Source organism: Thrips palmi, unplaced genomic scaffold (assembly GCF_012932325.1).
Source record: "Thrips palmi isolate BJ-2018 unplaced genomic scaffold, TpBJ-2018v1 HiC_scaffold_12, whole genome shotgun sequence".
NCBI classification, from domain to species: domain Eukaryota; kingdom Metazoa; phylum Arthropoda; class Insecta; order Thysanoptera; family Thripidae; genus Thrips; species Thrips palmi.
The window spans coordinates 2,960,755-2,980,532 of NW_023144623.1; the positions used below are offsets into that span (position 1 = coordinate 2,960,755).

At 44.0% G+C, this 19,778-nt stretch overlaps 1 protein-coding gene across 12 annotated transcripts; it reads left to right on the top strand.

Annotated features, from left to right (window-relative positions):
- Positions 1 to 349: 349 nt before the first annotated feature.
- On the top strand, positions 350 to 19,548 carry LOC117639907. 12 transcript variants are annotated; one of them, XM_034375921.1, is made up of 11 exons: positions 528 to 657; positions 879 to 981; positions 4,942 to 5,082; positions 5,807 to 5,890; positions 7,183 to 7,368; positions 9,800 to 9,996; positions 10,988 to 11,198; positions 12,650 to 12,878; positions 15,023 to 15,248; positions 17,085 to 17,394; positions 19,193 to 19,328. In XM_034375921.1, exons 3-11 carry the CDS (start codon positions 5,014 to 5,016, stop codon positions 19,271 to 19,273), a joined length of 1,593 nt encoding a protein of 530 aa, XP_034231812.1. In that variant the 5' UTR covers positions 528 to 657; positions 879 to 981; positions 4,942 to 5,013; the 3' UTR covers positions 19,274 to 19,328. The 12 variants fall into 12 exon arrangements, with proteins under 12 accessions (XP_034231813.1, XP_034231819.1, XP_034231812.1 ...); XM_034375923.1 differs by lacking the exons at positions 528 to 657; positions 879 to 981 and adding exons at positions 2,197 to 2,234; positions 2,594 to 2,634; XM_034375922.1 differs by lacking the exons at positions 528 to 657; positions 879 to 981 and adding an exon at positions 350 to 506.
- The last annotated feature ends 230 nt before the right edge of the window (positions 19,549 to 19,778 follow it).

Sequence of the window (19,778 nt, forward strand, 5' to 3'; positions counted from 1 at the left end):
TCAAATTTTTCAGTAGGTTCGGCCATATCCAGATGTAAATTATAAATAAATATGACTTGTACAATGCTCTTTGTTCTTTGGTTACCCAACTCCCCTTGAAAATTCCTTCGTAACTTCGAACACATTTCACCTGCTGATGTTGCTAATGAAATGGGCTTAATCGAGCCGCAAGTAGCAAGCCGGCTAGGACCCTTCATTTTTCGCTAGTCTGTCAAAGCAAATTTGCTTGTAGGATTTGGTATCCGAACAGCGAGCAAAGGACCGCACCGGAGCGCTAAGCAAACAAGCTGAATCATCCACAGCAACCTCTGTGGGAGAAAGTGCAACCCTACAGGTCCACTCATTGGTCCAGTGTACGATGCTGCTCGCATCCTGTTGTTCAGACAAAAGCTGATTTAACTTAACCCCGACAAGCCATTTCCCTTTTTCATTCGACGGATGAGGCTGCTTGTGGCATCAAGAGAATTAGAGCAACAGCCTTGCTTCTGCAGTAGACTTTGGCCTGGGTAATAAAGTAACCTTAATTAGGTCTAGATCGATGTAGTGAATGCTGCCGAGATATCTGGGATCACATTTCAGTTTCTGCAGACTCAGCAAAGCATCGTTGGATTTAGGCAGATTCAAGACTTTATCTCGCGCTTCTTGTTCGGCCTTTCGGTAAACATGAGGTGGAAATAAAAGAGGGGAGTTAGGATTCTCCGGTTTCTTGATATACCTATTGGCCTCATGACGCCTGACAACAATAGCAGACATGTCTGTAACACCTTCCTGCACTCGAAGTCTTTCTGATCCAGCACACTGGCGAGTCTTCAAATACACTTGGGGTCCTCTGCTCCATCCAGAAGATTTGACAAAACCTTGCCATACGCTGTGTTTAGGTGTTTGAGGCTTCCCAGAGCTGTCCAAAATGCCCTCCACCCATGTTTCAGCTGTGGCGAGTCTGTCCTTCATGGCGTGTTGATCCTGAAGTGGGTAGACAAGGTAGGTGTACGCCAGACAGGGACTTGTAACAGGCTTCGCGATGCTGCGCCAGTTCCGTCAATCCACGCCAGGCGTTTACACCCACCTTGGTCTGCGGCGCTACACAAAGGGTCCCATATCCTCACCTTACTCTTTTACTTAACACCTGTATACAGTAGCAGATAATAGGGGGCAATAGCCTCAAAAATATTTGCGTCCCAAAATTCATTGACTTTTTCGAACTTAACACAAGTTTCTTCAAAATTTACGACAATTACTTAACTTTTAAATTAAATCTCCATAAACCAGTGAAATTTATTTCGGAGGCCAAGGTGGTTACAATTCTTTTAATTTTATTTGAACTCATTCTTACTTCATTAGTAATTCCACTCGTCAAACATTCAGCTGAACTATCATTTGAATAGGGTACTTTAGTAGATCCCTGAGCCGGAAGCACACAGACGCCATGTTGGCGGAAGTAGATCCAAACTTGACATGGGAAAGAGACGTTCGTCAAACGTATCGGCCACACTTGTACATAAACAGTCGTTTGATACTTGTTTGCAGTGCATGTGTGTTTCGCGAGCAATATTAGTACACCTCGGCTATAGTTTTGGATCCGAAGAGAGGTTAGTGTCCGGCCAATAGGGTACTTTCGTAGAATCCTGAACCGGAAGCAAGTAGACCAGCAGACGCCAAATTGGCCGGAAACTAACTCTCTTCGGATCCAAACTATAGCCGAGCTGTACAAATATTGCTCGCGAAACACATATGCACTGCAAACAGTATCAAACGACTGTTTATGTTCAAGTGTGGCCGTACCTTTGACGAACGTCTCTTTCCCATGTCAAATTTGGATCTACTTCCGCCAACATGGCGTCTGTGTGCTTCCGGCTCAGGGATCTACGAAAGTACCCTATTTGGCGTCTGCTGGTCTGCTTGCTTCCGGTGCAGGATCTACGAAAGTACCCTATCGAGCACCGGTCTCAGAGCTGTGGTTCTGGCTACAGTCGGCAGAGTTGTAGAGCTGTGGTACATGTCCTGCGACCGTCACAGCATTGATCACTCATATCCTTCAACAGATGCTTTTTCTCATTCCCGACATTTTACTTCCGGTGTGGAAGCGCCACTTCGACTTCACTGAATGAATGATATGAGCGGCACTGTCCTCTGATCATCGTAACGCTCTAAAGCGTCGTTTTCCGTTACCGTGCTCTTGGGAACCAGAACTGAGCGTTACGAAGCATGGAAGTTTCGAATTAGACTTTCGACGCTACACTGCCAATCCAAGTGTGAGACAGTCTCACACTATTTAGTGTGAACCACGATGTCTCACGCTTACAATTGTGAGCCACGTTTGTCCCACGCTTGCAAGTGTGAGACATCATTTGTCTCACACTTACAAGTGTGAGACACGGTCTGTCCCACACTTACTGCCTATGGTTCCCTGTGGTTTAGTGCCACAAGACCCACGCTCGTAAGTGTGAGACAAAACGAGTCTCACGCTTGCAAGTGTGAGACAAACCGTGTCCCACACTTGCAAGCGTGGGACACACGTGGCTCACACTTGTAAGTGTGAGACATCGGTTCACACTTAATAGTGTGAGACTGTCTCACACTTGGATTGGCAGTGTACACATAATGTGCTAATCTTCCCCGTTTGATCGAATTCATGTAGGCACTCTAAATCCAGAGGGGAAATAGAGTACTCCAAAGAAGCTCTGGCCCGGAAGAAGAAGAACAAAAACGGAAGTAAGAAATTGCAGTATCTATGTGAAACATACCTACGCTGCGCTTGAGGGTCCGCAGCGCATATTTCTCATAGAAACTGCAATTTCTTACTTCCGTTTTTGTTCTTGTTCTTCCGGGCCAGAGCTTCTTTGGAGTACTCTATGTAAAGTATCTTTTTTTGCGACACCATTGAGTATCGCCCTAAAACGGCCTTACCGAAAAATCTTACCTTCTAAACGGCAATACTCAATAGTACCGCCAAAATTTGGCTATATTTTAGTGAATAGGGTACTTCGGAGAAAGCGTAGGCCGGAAGTCAGCGACAGAACAGGAGAAACAAAAGAGCATCGCGCGGCCGTGCTGAGCGGTGGTGGGGGTCGAAATCGGCGGAGTGGGGGTGAAGGCGGCGCGCGCATGCTACCCCCACTCTGCCGATTCCGGCCCCCACCACCGCTCAGCACAGCCGCGCGACGCTTCTTCGTTTCTCCCGTTCTGTCGCTGACTTCCGGTCTAGGTTTCCTCCGAAGTACCCTATTGTGAACTGATCAAGGGGAATAGTACTTTCTGTATTGCCAGATTTTGGCGATACTCCAAAGTATTGCCGAAGTTTGTAGATACTTTTGTGCGCCGCAGTTAAAAGGCGTGATTTTTCGGTAAGGCCGTTTGCTGGCGATACTACTCAATTGAATCGCCACAAAAGATACTCAAGTATCGCCCTAGTGCCAGAAGATTCCGATGTCTAGACAGCGGGGAAAAACACTTACGGCCGAATACCGCCAGTGTGAAACCTAGGGACAGAAAGCGTGAGACGTCGAGGCGTTCTGTTTTCAGTTGCAAGCACGTCCAAGAACCAATAGAGCCTTGGATTTGGACAGGGGGCGCAACGGCCTTATTATTAGGTAAGGGGGGAGTTTCGAGAAGAGCAATAAGCCTAATGCACCCTAAATTTCAAGCCCTTTCCATCGGTGCAAAGCGTTTTGGAAAACACAGTCTAGTTTTCATAATCTCGAACAAGTGCGCAACCTCTGCACTGACGGCGCGAGCGTCGCTTCACGCTCTCCCTAGGCCGTTGCCACCCCCTGATTTGGAGTTGACCACTTGAGCGTCTTGATGAATGCCCTCTTCACGAGGGTGCTTATTAGGGTTCCGTTCCACTGTGAAGTCTTCGTGAAGTTCCGGTTTTGTTTTCGCAGGCTACACGTTTATGACCTTACCATGTACTTTGAGAAGATTTAAGGATTTAACTTAAGTTTCTTACGAAAAAACGGCTTTGTAAATTAAGATGCAAGCATAAGTATGCTCATCATACCTCGTCGAAACAATGAAACTTGCATCGGCCCACCCTTCAAACTTTACGAAGTATTTTGTGTATATGTTAGGTCCAAACTTTTGAGCTTGTATTCCGAAGAAATTGTTCGTTAAGAGGTTAATTCAGAGATGGTCCGGACCGGAAGGCACGAGCCGCTTTCTTGGCCGGAAACTCATTTCCGACGAGCCTGTTCCGAAGGAAAACGTCCCAAACTTTGGATAATTGTCTTACTTTCTTATAATTTCAGTTCAGAAATACGGTAACATACTGCACGCTCAGCCTTTTACTGACTTTTTCCCATTAGCTTACGCATTTCTGTAAGCAACCATAATACTTAGTATTTTTTGTCAGTATTACTTAGCAATTGCCAATTACTGTACTGATATTGCCGTCTTCTTAGTAAATTACAAAGAAATTTTTAAGTATTTGAGAACTTAATACTAAGTATTTTGGTTGCTTACAGAAATACGTCTGCTAATGAGAAGTAGTCAGTAAACGGCTGAGAGTGTGGGGCATCCATCTAAAGAAGCGCGTTTACTCGTGTGTTCTTGGTTCAGGTCTGCGCTTCCAGCCCGCACTCTTAAAACCTTACGAAGTATTTTGAGCATACATATAACAAACAAAAATACTTTGTTGTACGAAGAAATAGTTCGTAAATTACAAAGTATTTTCTTTGTAAGCTTACGTATGCTCAAAATACTTTGTTATACAAACTACTTTTCTTTGTAAGGCCCAAAATAGTTTGTAAGGTTTTCTCAGTGCAGACTCCCTCCGAAATACTCTATAACCCTTATTACTATTTTCTTTGTAAGCTTATGTATGCTCAAAACACTTTGCTATAGCAAGTCACTTTTCTCTGTACGGCTCTAAATAGTTTGTCTGGTTTCCAGAGTGCCTGAAATAGTATGCAATTTTTTGAGAGCGAGCCCTGTGTGTTTCAGCACCAGACCCTCAATTCAGAAGGCTGCCCCTGAAGCCTGTGCTTCCTGCGGTGTTGGCGGCACGTTTGGACCATGTTGACCCGGCGGCGAGCGAGGCTTGAACGATGGATCGTTGAAGAGAAACCTCAAGAAGAAGAAATTGTGAGTCCGGACGTCAGCTCACTGTACGAAAAAACCACAGTAAATCCCGTTAATTTTTTTGCCGGGATTTATTGTAGTTCAGAACACATGATTTACTGTGCCTGGCTACAGTGTTTACTGTACCTGGTACAGGATATTCCGTACTCCACTCCTGTGGTACAGTGAATCCCGTACAAAGTACAGCAGATCCTGTAAAAAAGTACAGTAAATCCTGTACTCTGAACTACAGTGACAGCTGTACTAATCACTACAGGATTTCCTGTGATTTTTTCCCACAGTGCTCTTGGAAGGGGAATGGGGCCGATGAATGTAGGTTTCGAGTCATTGAGGGGAGTTCAGGCCAGGGCCAAAAGTTGGAGGCTGTTACCGTCTGTCCCATCCTCGAACAGCAGTTTAGACCGTTGTTCGAAATTTGGGTAGTTAACGGCACGATAACAACTTGTCTCTAAATTTAGGTGAGAATACGACATCTATCGGGCATTTTAAGGGCTTATCCCCTTTTCAATATGAAAGATTCTATAATTTCATACGACATTGTCGTTATTTTCAATGTTCAAAGCAATTGTCGTGTTGTGAGATGATTGGTGACTATGCATCATCAAATTTGTCGGAAAATTCACGCTAAGCTGTTTCTGTTACGGTAAAGGTCAATGACAATCCATCTCGTTTTCTCATCTATTGAGTAGTTTCTTTTGTGACTCTTCTTCATCTCTGGTATTTTCAGGCCCAGATCAACGCCCTGAGTGATCTCGCCCTTGAACTTGTGTTTTCGTTCCTGGATGTGGAACACATTGTAGTGGCGTCGCAGGTGAGTTATGTCCCGTCAAATACGAAGTCTGGAGGAATTGAACTTCATTCTGCATTGGTCAGTAAATTCACTGATATCTCTAATGTGATAAGTTTCACACAAGTTGCTGCGATAAGAAGGCTAAAGTGATTCCTTCAAATTATCGCATAAGTGGCAGCAATAAAAAAATTATCGCATTAAAAATGCAGTAATTCTCTTTTGTTTTGGCCGGTCTGGGCCCAGGTTATCACAGTTTTGGTGTAATAATGGTTTATCTTTATTTATTTATCTCACCTATCATTTGCGTACGAAAAACTGCTCATATTTCCTCACACTACAAACCTAACTGTCTACTAAGTACACACTTACAAATGCATGCCTGCAGGTACACACTTGCAAACGCATCCTTGGCCAAGTACACACTTACAAATGTATGCTTGACGCATGGAGTTATACGGCGTCAAGCATGCGTTTGTAAGTGTGTACTTGCAAGCATGCATTTGTAAGTGTGTACTTGCCAAGCATGCGTTTGTAAGTGTGTACTTAGTAGACAGTTAGGTTTGCAGTGCAGTTTTGTACAAAATTGCGTACATAAATGTACGGAAAGTTAATCCGCACTAAATTAAAGGTGACGTCTCTTACAAAATTTTGTGCAAAACCATGTACCGTAAGCCGGGGTATTATGAGACAATTTCAGGGTAATACGAGACGGAGTTTGGTTTGCGTAAGATTCGCTCAGAGCTCGCTATTCGGCCACAAAGAGAGCCACTGCTCTAACAAATTAATTACTCTTTGTTGGTACCATTTTTCGCCGTGAAGTTTGACAGGGATAAGTAATCAAATGCCACGAGCATCATTATTCTAACGATAAAAATCATGCGTCTCATATTACCTCGGTCTACGGTAGTGGGCGGGCCTTGTCAAGCGGGAACTTAATGCACTCTCAGCACCTTACTGACTCTTTCCTCATTAATTACGTATTCGCATGAGCAACAATAATTAAATTAGTATTTTATAAGTTCCCAACCTAACCAAATTCAAATTGTCAGTACATTATTAAATATCTCCCAAGTAGTTCTTTAAAAAAGGAAAAGACGTATTATGGTGGCATAAATTACTTGCATCAGTACTGACGATAAATGAGCAAATAGTCCGTAACGTGCGGAGAGTGTGCGCTGTTCTTTCACGTTGTGTGCACTGAAAATCTATGTGTGTACTCAGTACATACTTGAGTGCTCTGATTGTGTACTCAGTGCACACTTAAATCATCAGTGTGTGTGTGTCCGACTGACTGACTCGGTGTTTCGTCCCAGGTGTGCACGCGGTGGCGGGACATCTGCAGTTCGAGGCGGCTGTGGACGTCGCGCAGGGTGCCCTACGGCTACCCCATCAAGGCGGAGTCCCTGCGCGTGGTGCGCCTCCTCCGCCGCCAGCACGGCGTGCCTCCCTACTGCAAGATCATGGTCGCGCGGGGCAACAGTCCCCTCGCGCTCTTCTTGGTAAGTTGGACGGACAGCAAGGAGTCTTTGCTTGCTTTTGGCATTGTTCAGAGTTCATACCGGCGGGTTCCATTCTGAACATCTTATCGAGCCCCCCCGCCCCCTTTTCCAAATGAAGGACCTCACTGAAGACGCAGGCGAATTTTACTCAGTTTTATCATTTGATACAGCTATAGTCTAACAGAACTTGTGATTTAATTCACTTAAACTTGAAGATGAAAGATCGAAGATAGCAATAGTTTATGTAGGAAGATGTGCCACTTACTCTCGTATGCGTTCCAAATCATCAAGCTTGGCCAAAATTTTTTGCGTTTTTGATAAGATTCCTCAAGGGGAATGCTTAGATAAGATCTTCTATAAAGGACCCCTCAATATATCTTGCAGGGGTGCATAAGCACACTAAATGTTAACCTGCTTTTATTGTCCATAACTTTTGTCACACTCTCAGCCGTTTACTGACTATTTCTCATTAGCAGACGTATTTCTGTAAGCAACCATAATACTTAGTATTTAGTTCTTAAATACTTAAAAATTTATTTGTAATTTATTAAGAAAACGGTAAGGGAGTATGGGGCTATTTGTAACAGATTTCGGAATTCTCTATACAAAATTAAGAACATTCTGCATATCGGTGTCAAACATGTGCCAGTTGAGCAGTCTGGCCCTCCATCTAGACTGTGCAGCTCCATTGGATCATTCTGGAGTCCGTAATCTTTGAAATCTAAGACGTTTTCCAAACCCTTGCATGCTGTTTCGAATCGCCCCAACATGAGGTGAATTGTAACAGTCATGGGGCTTTTCATAACATCCTACACATTAAATGAAACATCGTCGGGAATGTTATCTTCTCCACCAGTTGTTCTTCGGGTGTCCTGCAGAGGTCTAAAAATCTACATTACAAGCTGCCGTTGACCGCCTCAGCATTAACTGATTGGCTATGTCAATCCTAACCTCACTTTTTTCAATTTTAGAGGAAAGCATAGAAAAACTCGCTTTAAAATGCATTTCGAGCTGTGTAAATGTATTGGAATAAAACAGCAGATGATTCGAGAAATAATTCAAGCATTTAACAGCATAAACTACTTAAATTCTTGATTTTATACGGGTCTGTTACGAATCACCCCAAATGCGTGTTCCGCAAGAAATCCGTCCCTAACTATCACTGGACAAAGTAAAAGCAACTTATGCCACGTGTTTATATTGTAAAAGGGTCACGCTTCAAGGCCCCAACGGTACTTCGATGGTGATTCATACCTGGGGAGCCTCAGACAGAAACTTCCTAAAACTCAAAATAAAAGATTTGCCTGTTTGCCGAAATTTCGGTGTACCCTATATTTCAGACGCCCTCCAAAACTATACCTGAGCACCGATCACATCCGCTTCGATTGTTCAAGGACCCTGTACTTGAAGCGAAAGAGGGGCCATACTCAGATTTTCCTCTGCTCCCTCCACTTAAATTAATAAACGCATTTGTTACGAATCGCCCCTGTTACAAATCGCCTCATACTCCCTTAGTATCAGTACAGTAATTAGCAATTGCTAAGTAATACTGTCAAAAAATACTAAGTATTATGGTTGGTTACAGGAATGCGTCTGCTAATGAGAAATAGTCAGTAAAACGCCGAGAGTGCATAATTGTGCATGCAGAAGCTATTGCATACGGACAATTATTCCATATTGTAGTCGACATTGTACCTAGTTTATGTTTTTTAATGTGTTCACAACTTACGCAAAACACACTCATTCCAGGAAGGTGACATCACGTTGAAACGAATATGTCAAAATCTCACGTTCCTTTAGGCATTGTGTCATATTTGTTGAAATGTGAACAAGTCAAACGATAAAGAGACGGTCCTGAAATGAACGTGACGTTTTGTCACATCACGGTAAAAAACGGCTCCTGGTTTTCCCAGGAACTCCCTGGAAATCGCCTATGTCTCTACCATAGGCTTCCCGGGAAAACCAGGTACCGTTTTAACCGTGATTCGTTGTGATGTCACGTGCCTGAAATGAGAATGAAATAAGGCAATACGGGTTACCAAGTTCGTAGGCATTTTATGAGCATGCATGCGTCATTAAAGCGTTTTTGGTGAAATTTTTCCTATTTTCACATATTTTTGGGTGGTTTTGGTTTGCTTTATCCTAATCCCCATTAGGTAGAGGCTAGGGGTAAACAACTTGAATTTTGGTGAACGTTTCCCTTGAGATAATGTCGAAATGTCGCTAAATGGCGTTAAAATTACGTTGAAATGGTTTGAAACGATTTTAAAATTTTAAATAACTGTGTACTAAGTTTTTCGAAGCTGTTTGCCCCTCGGTTCAAGGCGAAATAGAGTTAAAAGTGTGCTCACAGGTCGAGAGAGCATACCCCTTGGTCGACGCTTGTTGAGTCACACACACTGGTCATATGTCGACATTTCTCGGTTTTCAGGAGAACGGCGATAAGTTGGTGATTTTCACGCCGTCGTCGCTGATGGTGCTGCTCTGTCTGCGACACCTAATCAAAGACAACGTCTTCTCCTTAGACCTGTGTGTGGGAAACCTGCTCACGGACTTCGAGGCCCTGGTTGTCTGGGAAACCATTGCCAGCAAACCGCACCTTGTCGCCTTAAACATTATCATGCGCAGGTAAGCCGAGTAATGCTCTCTCAGCTACGTGCCTTACTCGGGAATATAACTTAATCGAACCTACTCTGCAAATTGAAGTGTGTACATAGTACACTCTTATTGGAGCATACTTCCAAGTACACTCTTAGTTACAGCATACTTGCTAGGCACACGCTAAAATAGAGTGTACATTGCATGTACACGCTAAATAAGAGTGTACCTGGAGAGTACACTTAAACTAGCCCATGCTTTTAGATAGGACTAATCGACTGCATTTTAGCGTGTACTTGCAAGGTACACACTTATTTAGCGTGTACATGCCAGGCACACTCTATTTTAGCGTGTGCCTAGCATGTATGCTGTAAATAAGAGTGTACTTGGAAGTATGCTCTAATAAGAGTGTACTATGTACACACTTCAGTTTGCAGAGTATTTCTCAGTCAAAAGTCTGCAAAGCTGTCCTGCGACCTTTCCTGTGCAATGCTTTCACGGGACAGGAATTGAAATGGTTGGTCAATGCATACCATGTACCTTTCCTTTCAGTTCATTTCAATCCGCATTTGTGTGCGTTTCTTTATTGTTTACTTTACACATCTCACAATTCAGCAATTGACCTTTTAGGGTGAAATGGGCGCACCGCGGTGATACGAATCCTTTTAGGATTTCCATCGCAAGATTCAATGAAAATCCTTCCTGACGCGAAGAAAACCTCCGTTCCCACCCCGCTAGCGCCGTATCCGTCGTATGGTGGCAACACTGAGAATGAAAAAGTCATGATCAATACCCAATTTTGAGCGAGCTCGCTCCTAGGTTTACTTTTTCACCCAAATTTGGGCGAGGAAGGGTGTACCAGCTCCCTATATAGCTCCATAGTATTATGACCCAAATTTGGGTGAGGAAACTTTCCTCACCCAAAATTTTAGTCATGATCATGACTCTTTCATTCTAAGTGAAATGTCTTCGCAAGTCTTTCAGCGTGTTAACTCGCTGACTCGCTCCCTTCGTGTTGCAGTTGCAGTGCTTTGCTCAGGACAAACTACAAGTGGCTCAGGAGGGGCTCCCTCTGCGCCTTCTCCATGTCCTTCGGGGATGTCAGCGACGATTCGGACGACTCTGACAGCGACAGTGACGACGGCCATCTCGAGGAGGCAGTGGCCCTGCCGGTCCGCTCCCTGCTTCAGGTCCACCGTCATCAGCTGCTGCGACTTGATGTCGAACCAGAGGTGACTTATCCACACTGGTAGGAAAAAGTACGGAACGTGTCTGGTCAATTTTTTACCCGTACCTTGCCAACCATGGAAGTCGTGTACATGTTTTCCGTACCAGTTCACACATGAGATCCTTATGGAGACCACAGAGAACCAGTACGGAAGGTCCGTACCTTTTCACTACCCCATTTTCCGGACCAAACCAAGGAATTTTTTGCATTGCAATACTGGGTGCAATCCGAGGGGTCCTATTCGACAGATCTTATCTAGGCGCTCTTGTTCTTTCCTGCTACGCCAGCAAATTTCACGAAGTTTGATCATTTGAGACAGCGACAAATCAAAACAATTTGTGATTTAAGTCACCGAAACTTGAAGATGAAAGAAACCAATAGTGCGTGCTCTACAAATCAAAGAGTGTACATAGTATGCTCTAACTGGAGCATGCCTGCAAGCACGCTCTAGCTAGCGCATGCCTGCCAAGCTTGCACTAACTAGTGCATACATGCCATGTACACGCTTCCTGATGCAGAAAACTCCCTATCCCTTATGCAGTAAATGTACGCTTCAGTTATCGTGTACATGGCATGTATGCACTAGTTAGTGCATGCTTGGCAGGCATGCGCTAGTTAGAGCGTGCTTGCAGGCATGCTCCAGTTAGAGCGTACCATGTACACTCTTTGATTTGTAGAGTGTAGAAATATGTTCCGCTTGCCCCCTTATCCGTCCCAAATGGTCAAACTTAGTGAAACTCGCTTGCGTTGCAGATAAGATTCTTTGAATGGGAGTGCCCGGATAAGATCTTTTGAATAGGATTTGTTTATGCCCAATTTTGTCCCTCCAGTGTTTTAACACAACTCAAATTTGGAGACGTTTGTGCTGTTCACTTGCATGACGTCTCGTACAGGATAGTTCTTAGAATTGGCTGTGGTAATTAAATGATTGAGACCACGTTCAAACTGTTCGAATATCTGTGGTGTGCACAACGACGTTCCCAGACATTAAGTGCATCTATCCTCAGAAACGGAACGATTTCATTCTGTGTGGTAAAAGGAAGTCTGGAAAATAGGGCGTAAATTAGTTCAGAACTTTCTTGTAAACGCCGGGCCTTCGGCATTATCTCCCTGGTACCGAGGGGTGAATCACTCAGCGTTCTGGTTTTCACATGAGTACAGGAGTACGGATGAGTACACCTTGGTTTACTCATAACTTTCACAATTTAAAACGTTTTAAGGCTTCATTTAGCGTTTTTAACGGCGCTCAACGTTAATTCGGTTGAAAAGCTAGAGAATTTCACCCTTTTTAAACTTGTGAGTACACTGAGCACGGGCAATTGTGTACACATGAGTACACTAGTGATTCACCCCTCGCCTGGTACGCCCTTGTGTGTTAAAGTGTTTGCCTGTGCCCTTACGGACGTAGTCTTTTTTTGCCTTTTTACAGTTCCATGCATCCAAATTTTGTTCCAGAGTCAGCAGCCTTTGTTGGATGTACGGCCCCGCTCTTTGCGTGTGCTCACTGCCGTCGTGTTGCCCAGCCTGGTGAACGTGGTGAAGCCTTTGAAGTACCTTTCCTCTCTGTTCCTGATTTCCAAACGAAGTGCACCCCGACAGCAAAGTTACGAGGTTCTGAGCAAGATACTCTCCATGCGCAAAATTCGCCGCACGCTGGAACTACTGGACATCTCCCTTGCGTTAGGTAAGCATACTAAATGCCAATGCACAATTGCTGTATTTGTGGAGGTGCAAGTAGTGCACAGATTTGTAATAAATGAAAAATTAGGTACAAATGTTGGAAATAGCCGAGCACAAATGTGTAGTATATTTTTTGGCGATACAATTGAATATCGCCAACAAAGAGTCTTACCGAAAAATATTGCCTTCAAAACGGCGATGCACAAAAGTATCACCAAAATTTGGCGGATACTTTTAAGTATTGCCAAGATTGAGCAATAAAGTCAACAAATCAAGGGGACGAGTCCCCTTCTTTGTTTATTGACAGATTTTGGCGATACTGGCGATGCTCAATTGTATCGCCTTTGGATTTGTAGTGTAATTTTAAACTGTACCTTGGTCACAGGAACATATATGGAGCTAGCTATGAACATCAAATGTACATAAACGTAGAGTTTGCAAGACGAAATCATGAAGTATTTCCTTCAAAGATTGTATAAGCTGAAAATACTCTGTTGTATCAAGCAACCGACTTTACTTCACAAAGCTCAAATATCTAGTTTGCAAGGTTCTCTACAAATCAAAGAGTGTACATGGTACGCTCTAACTGGAGCATGCCTGCAAGCACGCTCTAACTAGCGCATGCCTGCCAAGCATGCACTAACTAGTGCATACATGCCATGTACACGATAACTGAAGCGTACATTTACTGCATAAGGGATAGGGAGTTTTCTGCATCAGGAAGCGTGTACATGGCATGTATGCACTAGTTAGTGCATGCTTGCACTGGTAAAACTAAAGCGTAGTATTACCCTCTGTTTTCAAGCGTAATCAGGTTACGCTTGAAATCAAGCGTAACAGGCCCAACCGCCCATATTCCCCCTATCTAAATGCGTGGTGGAATTTCCAGAGTATGCTTCATTTCAAGCGTAACGTCTTCAATTTGCGCTCAACTGTTAGCTTGTAACCATGAGGTTGCGCTTAGTGTTACCGTGTTGGCAGGCATGCAGGCTACTAGAGCTCTTGCAGGCAGCTCCAGAGAGTCATTAAATGTGACATCTTCGATCTGTGCAAAGGTATGTTTGTGCAGCATCATACGGGCTAGATTCTCCCATTTTTGGAGCGCACTAATACGTAGGATCTCTGCACACTTACTCCCATTGGCCAACGCGCTCATTTAACGACTAGGTCACGTCTGCCATGGACACCTCTTTGCAGGAACGTGACATCACGTTTAAACGAACGTGACGAAATGTCACGTTTCTTTGACCATGTGAGTCACGTTCGTTTGGACGCGAATCAGCTCGAAATTAGCTTATCTTCGTTTAAACGAACGTGACTCAATGGTCAAACGAACTTGACATTTCGTCACGTTTTCAACGTGATGTCACGTTCCTGAAATAAGAGTGTAACTGCACTGTAAAAAAAATTTCGTACCTTTTTACGGAAATGGTACAGAAAAATTTAGCCCAGAGGTACGGAGGAAACCGCAAGTACGGACGGTCCAGGCACATTATTGACCAGACATGTTCCGTACCTTTTCCTTACGTTTTTGGCCCGTCCCGTGTATTTTTTGTAAAAAAAAATGACGGAGGGACGGGGATATAGTGTGATGCTTGCTGTGCGTCCGTCCGTCCGTCCGAGGACTTCCCGTGGTCCGATCTTGACCAAATTTGGTATGCAGCCTTCCTGGGTGATCCTAAGAACCGCCCGGTGGCAGCAAATCCGACCCGAGCCCCGGGGGCGCTGCTGCAGGTGCATCATGGTCCTCATGGGGTCGAGGAGGATTTCGGCAACGGATACAGCTAGCAGGGCATGTAGGGGTATTTTTGGAATCAGGGCGACAAGACAATACTAACGGTGCCAGTTTCAAGCGAATCGGAGAAGTTTGGACCCGGGTTCAAATCCCAGTGGGGTATATTTTGAATATTCTTTTTATTCGAGTTTTTGCATTACTTCTGATGTTTTTGAGGGTGCTGATGACGAAAATAACATCTATTTTGACCCCAAACTCAGGGTCAAATCCCGTTAGGGTTAAACATAGGCAAAATTCGCACATCTCCTAATATACGGGACGGGCCAAAGTTGCCGATGGTTATCATTACTTTTCCTGTTACTCTCACTGTGTGTTATGTCTCGTTCTGAATGGGTCCCCTTTGTCCTCCGAAGATGTCAGCACTCCGCACAGCGAGGCACTCCTGTCGCTGCTGTCCGACTTCGAGCGCTTGGAGAGCGTCGCGCTCCGTGGCGTGTGCAGAGCCCTGTCCGACCCGGACCGCGGGCCCGAGGCGCTCAAGACCCTCTGGTCGGGGCTGCGGTCGGTGAGGAGGCTGACAGTGGAGGAGGAGCCGAGCATGTTCCCCCTGCACGCCCTGCTGCCCCGCACGGTGGATGGGTGAGTGCACTGTGAAAATTTAAGTCGTCACTTGATGACAATTTCAAGGCTAATTTTCCTTACAAGGATGTCATCAAAACAATTGATGACATTGTTGTCACGCCCATGCAATAAGTATAGGGGCTTTGACGAAAATGTCATCAGTTTGTGATGAGATTGTCATCATATGAAAGTGATGAAAATGTCATCCACGATTTCAACAGTGTGTCCGAGCGTCCTCTCAACTCCATTGAACGCCTCACCACTGTCGATGAGAGCGGTGCGGTTCAGGAGCACATCCTAAATGTGGTCGTGCGGCTTTATTTATCAAATAAGACAGACTCCAAGAGCACTAGGCTCCATGTTCAAACGGTTCCTGTTTCTTTGGATGGCCTCTTACTGATACCAAGTCTTGGTCATTACCAAATTTTAGGTGAGGTTTAATTAATCACCTAAATCGAGAAATGAACCGTTTTATCACCCAAATTCAGTGTAGAAAGGTTCCCTCGCTCAAATTTAGTCAGTGAGAAAAAGCGTATCAGCTACTTGTCACCGAAATGTAGGTGAGCAAACCTTCCTTTTTTAGGGGTGTTATATTAGGCGATGAAATTGAAGTCACCCAATAATTTTGGCGATAATAATCATGGAAAATTTTAGCGATATACATCGGCCAACTTTGGCTTTCGCGCCCTTAGGTCCAATTCCAGTACTTAAAAACGTACGAATTTCTCCTATGTTTGACCCTGCACGGGATTAAATCTGAGTCGGGGTTAAAATAAGATGTCGTTTTCGGTCATCAGGCACATCCTCAATAGCGTGCAGAAACAGTGCAAAAACTTCTGATAAATAAAAGAGTTCCAAGGAACTACGCTGCATTTGCAACCCGGTCAAAACTGATTTGCTCGAAATGGCACCATTGGTTTCTCTGTCCTTTTGATCCAAAAGTACTCTGGCCTCTCCTAGCTGCAATTTTGCCGAGATTCCTCGAATTAGACATTCACCTGCAGCATCGCCGGAGAGAATCGGATTTATCACCCAAATTCTAGTGTCACCCAAAGGTCTCGCATCAAATTTAGGTCAAGTGAGAAAAGTGGTATCCTACGTGCGACGAATGTAGGTGAGCAAAGCATTCATACTATATCTCCCTCCGTAGGTGTTATATTAGGCGATGAAATTGAAGTCACCCAATAATTTTGGCGATAAAAAATACCTCATGCAAAATTTTAGTCGTGACTATGACTCATTCACTCTCTCAGACCTCTTATTGACTGTATCGTCAGTAACTAGGTTCTATAGCTTACAACAATAATACTTAGTATTTTCTTCTTAAAAACGAACAATTTACTGCATAAAATTATGTAGGAATTAGCCCTTACTCACAAGCTTACAGGTGTTTGTTTGATAGATGTATTAAATCTTATATCCATTATAAAATTATGTTAAAAAAACAACTTTAAAACTTCTTTACAATATTTTAAGAAGTACTTTTCATACCTACAAGGTCCAAAGTCCATTGATTATTATTGTTCTGTGTGCTACAAACAATTAGCTAAAATACTGTCTGTGATAAGTACTTGTTAAAATAGTTAAGTGTGCTCCCTTGTGAAGATATCTCTAGACCATCAAATTCAAACGCTTAAACGCTTATGTCAAGAGGTGGATTTTTCACTTATCTTAATTTGCAGCAAAAAAGTGACACTGATAAGCTAAGAGATGTAAGATAATACGAACAAAAGTCAGAAGTACATATTACTGTTGCACAAAAAACCTGAGGTGCTACCGACAAAATGTCAATACTATGCACTCAAAGTCAACAGTCTGTCTGAGAGTGTATCAGTGAACTGCCTGTTGCTGCAGGGGCACCGTGGATCCGCTGGTGAGGGTGCCGGCCCAGCTGAGCCACCTGGTGCTGGGCAACGTCAAGGCGTCGTGGCAGCTGTGCGACGCCAAGTGGCTGCAGCAGCTGCGGCGCGTCATGGACGCCGCGCCCAAGCTGCACGTCTTGCTGCAAGGCAAGTGCCTTGAGGTCCCGCAGCGCCGCGGCCCCACCTCCATCTACGTCCTCAGGCATGGCGGGATGGAGCATCGCCAGGAACCGGCCCGCATCGAGATGGGGCGCCCGGAGTACATCGCCATCTACCCGCACCCGTGCAGCCACACCTGCCAGGTACGTCTGCACCAATGAAACTAAAGCGTAACTCTATGCCGGAGTCAAGCATAAAGTTACGCTTGAAGACGTTACGCTTGAAATGAAGCATACTGTGGAAATTCCCCCATGCATTTAGATAGGGGGAATCTTGGTGGGTGAGCCGGTTACGCTTGATCTCAAGCGTAACCTGATTACGCTTGAAAACAGGGGGTAATACTGCGCTTTAGTTTTACCAGAGGTGCCTGACATTTTGTGACACAGTGATCCATCCATAGGCGTCCATAGGGTCGGGGGGCTAGTGGCACTTTTTGTCCCCTTACAGGGGCAACGTATGGCAAGTTAGGGGGCTCCCTCCCTTACGGCTCGTCAAGGGGTTAGCTGGGGAAGATAAGTTCAAGGTAGAGACAAAATGTTGCGAACAATTTTGGTCGAGACGTTGCAAATTTTCAGGCAGTCGAACTTTTCGTACGGTTTTAGTACGAAAAACTGCAGCACCCATTGCTCTACTTGTGCGCCGAATCGTTTGTCTTGTGCTCTACTAACTTAACGTCTCCTATAAAATTCGTTTCAAATTATGTAATGTTCTAGTAAAGTATAAACTTCGAGCCAATGTCTTGACTTAAAGCTCGCTCTCGACCAGTTATTTGAACACAATATGAAAATGTGAGTCTGAGCCACCCTAATGTATAAAGATGTCGAGGATGGAAGTGTACGTACTCTTCCTACCCTGTGTTCCCCGACAGTTGTCCGTGACTGGACACAATTTTGTGCAAATCTGTGCGAAGAACACTACCACATTAAATTTTGTGAGACCACATTTCAAAATTGTACCAAAGCCATGTAGTGTCTCGTCGTGTGCGCGGACAATCTTGCGCACAGTTCGTTCTCAAATGTCATGACCTCGAAAACATTCAGAACAACATTATCAGAACAAATGTCCTTAGCTTCTAACCATGAAGTTCCATTTTAAAACTAAAGCCACCTCCCACCTGTTTGTTCTGCAATACGGAACTTGTCTCACTGCTTAACGACCTTTTACCTGCACTTTCCGATAATTAAAGCATAAAATTGATTTCCAATCCTACTTTTGATTCGGAAAAGGTCCCAGCAAATAATAACTATTTTGATTAGGTTGTGCTGCTTGAATTTTGCGCAAGGGTCGCATGTGCGAATCATTATAATCGTGTTTCTTGGGAATATTTTCTTTCTCAGAGAGCACACTTTAAATGTCTTTACCGATGTTAGATTGAATTCAGCGCAAGCATAATATGAAGCAATATTTCGTTGCAATACCGTAGACAGGGGTAATATGAGACAATTTCGGGGTAATATGAGACGCATGATTTTTATCGTTAGAATTATGATGCTCGTGGCATTTGATGACCTATCCCTGTCAAACTTCACGGCGAAAAATGGTTCCAACAAAGAGTAATTAATTTTTTAGAGCAGTGGCTCTCTTTGTGGCCGGATAGCGAGCTCAGAGCGAATCTTACGCAAACCAAACTCAGTCTCATAATATATTATTACCCCGAAATTGTCTCATATTACCCCGGCTTACGGTATCAATCCTTTTAGCATTTTCATTTTAAGATACAATGACAAACCTTCCGAATTCGAATAAGAACCACCTTCGTATTGTGCTTGCATCATTTCCATCGTGTGATGGTAAATTTCTTCCTAAGACATTTAGAGTGCAGTCGAAATCGTTCGCAAAGTTGAGGCAGTGTACTTTACAAATCTTAGCTTGGTTTATTATAAAATAGTTTACAGATTCATCTGCCCTTTTTTTGACGCGGTATCTGATTTCTGATTACAGGATTGCCAAAATTTCGCTGAACAGAAGAAAGGATGCGTGAAAATGTACATTGGAGACTTGTGCGAGCCGAAACAAGGCTAGTGCGGGGCACCTGCTTCGTTTCTCGCTGCCACGCAGCGTGGTCTCGTCAGATGGCTGTCTACAGCATTTGTTTGCAATCTTCGGACCTACTTTTATTGAGTTGTGATTCAAATAATTGACGTAAATATTGTGCATGCTTCAGTGTGGAATTCTCCGCTTTGGGGCATGTTTGCACCTTGCATTGTGTAGTAAATTTATCACTGATAACTAATGACGGTGTTGTGGGCCTGTGATGTCCAACTTGACTATTGTAAAGTAAAGTGACTTTCTTGCTGCGCGTCTCTTTCCTCTTAAATTTGGCCTTTTTCGTTGGCTTGAAGCTGTTTTAAATACATGATCACCGTACAAGCCTATCAACACATCGAGAGGATGTTCCGTCGCCGATGACAACCAAAGCAGGGCGCACAAACTTAATATTGTTGGCATTTTGGGCGCATATAGCTCAGAGCTAGGGAATAATGCTCAGGACTACAAGGTAGGTGTACGCCAGACCGTGCCTTGTCGT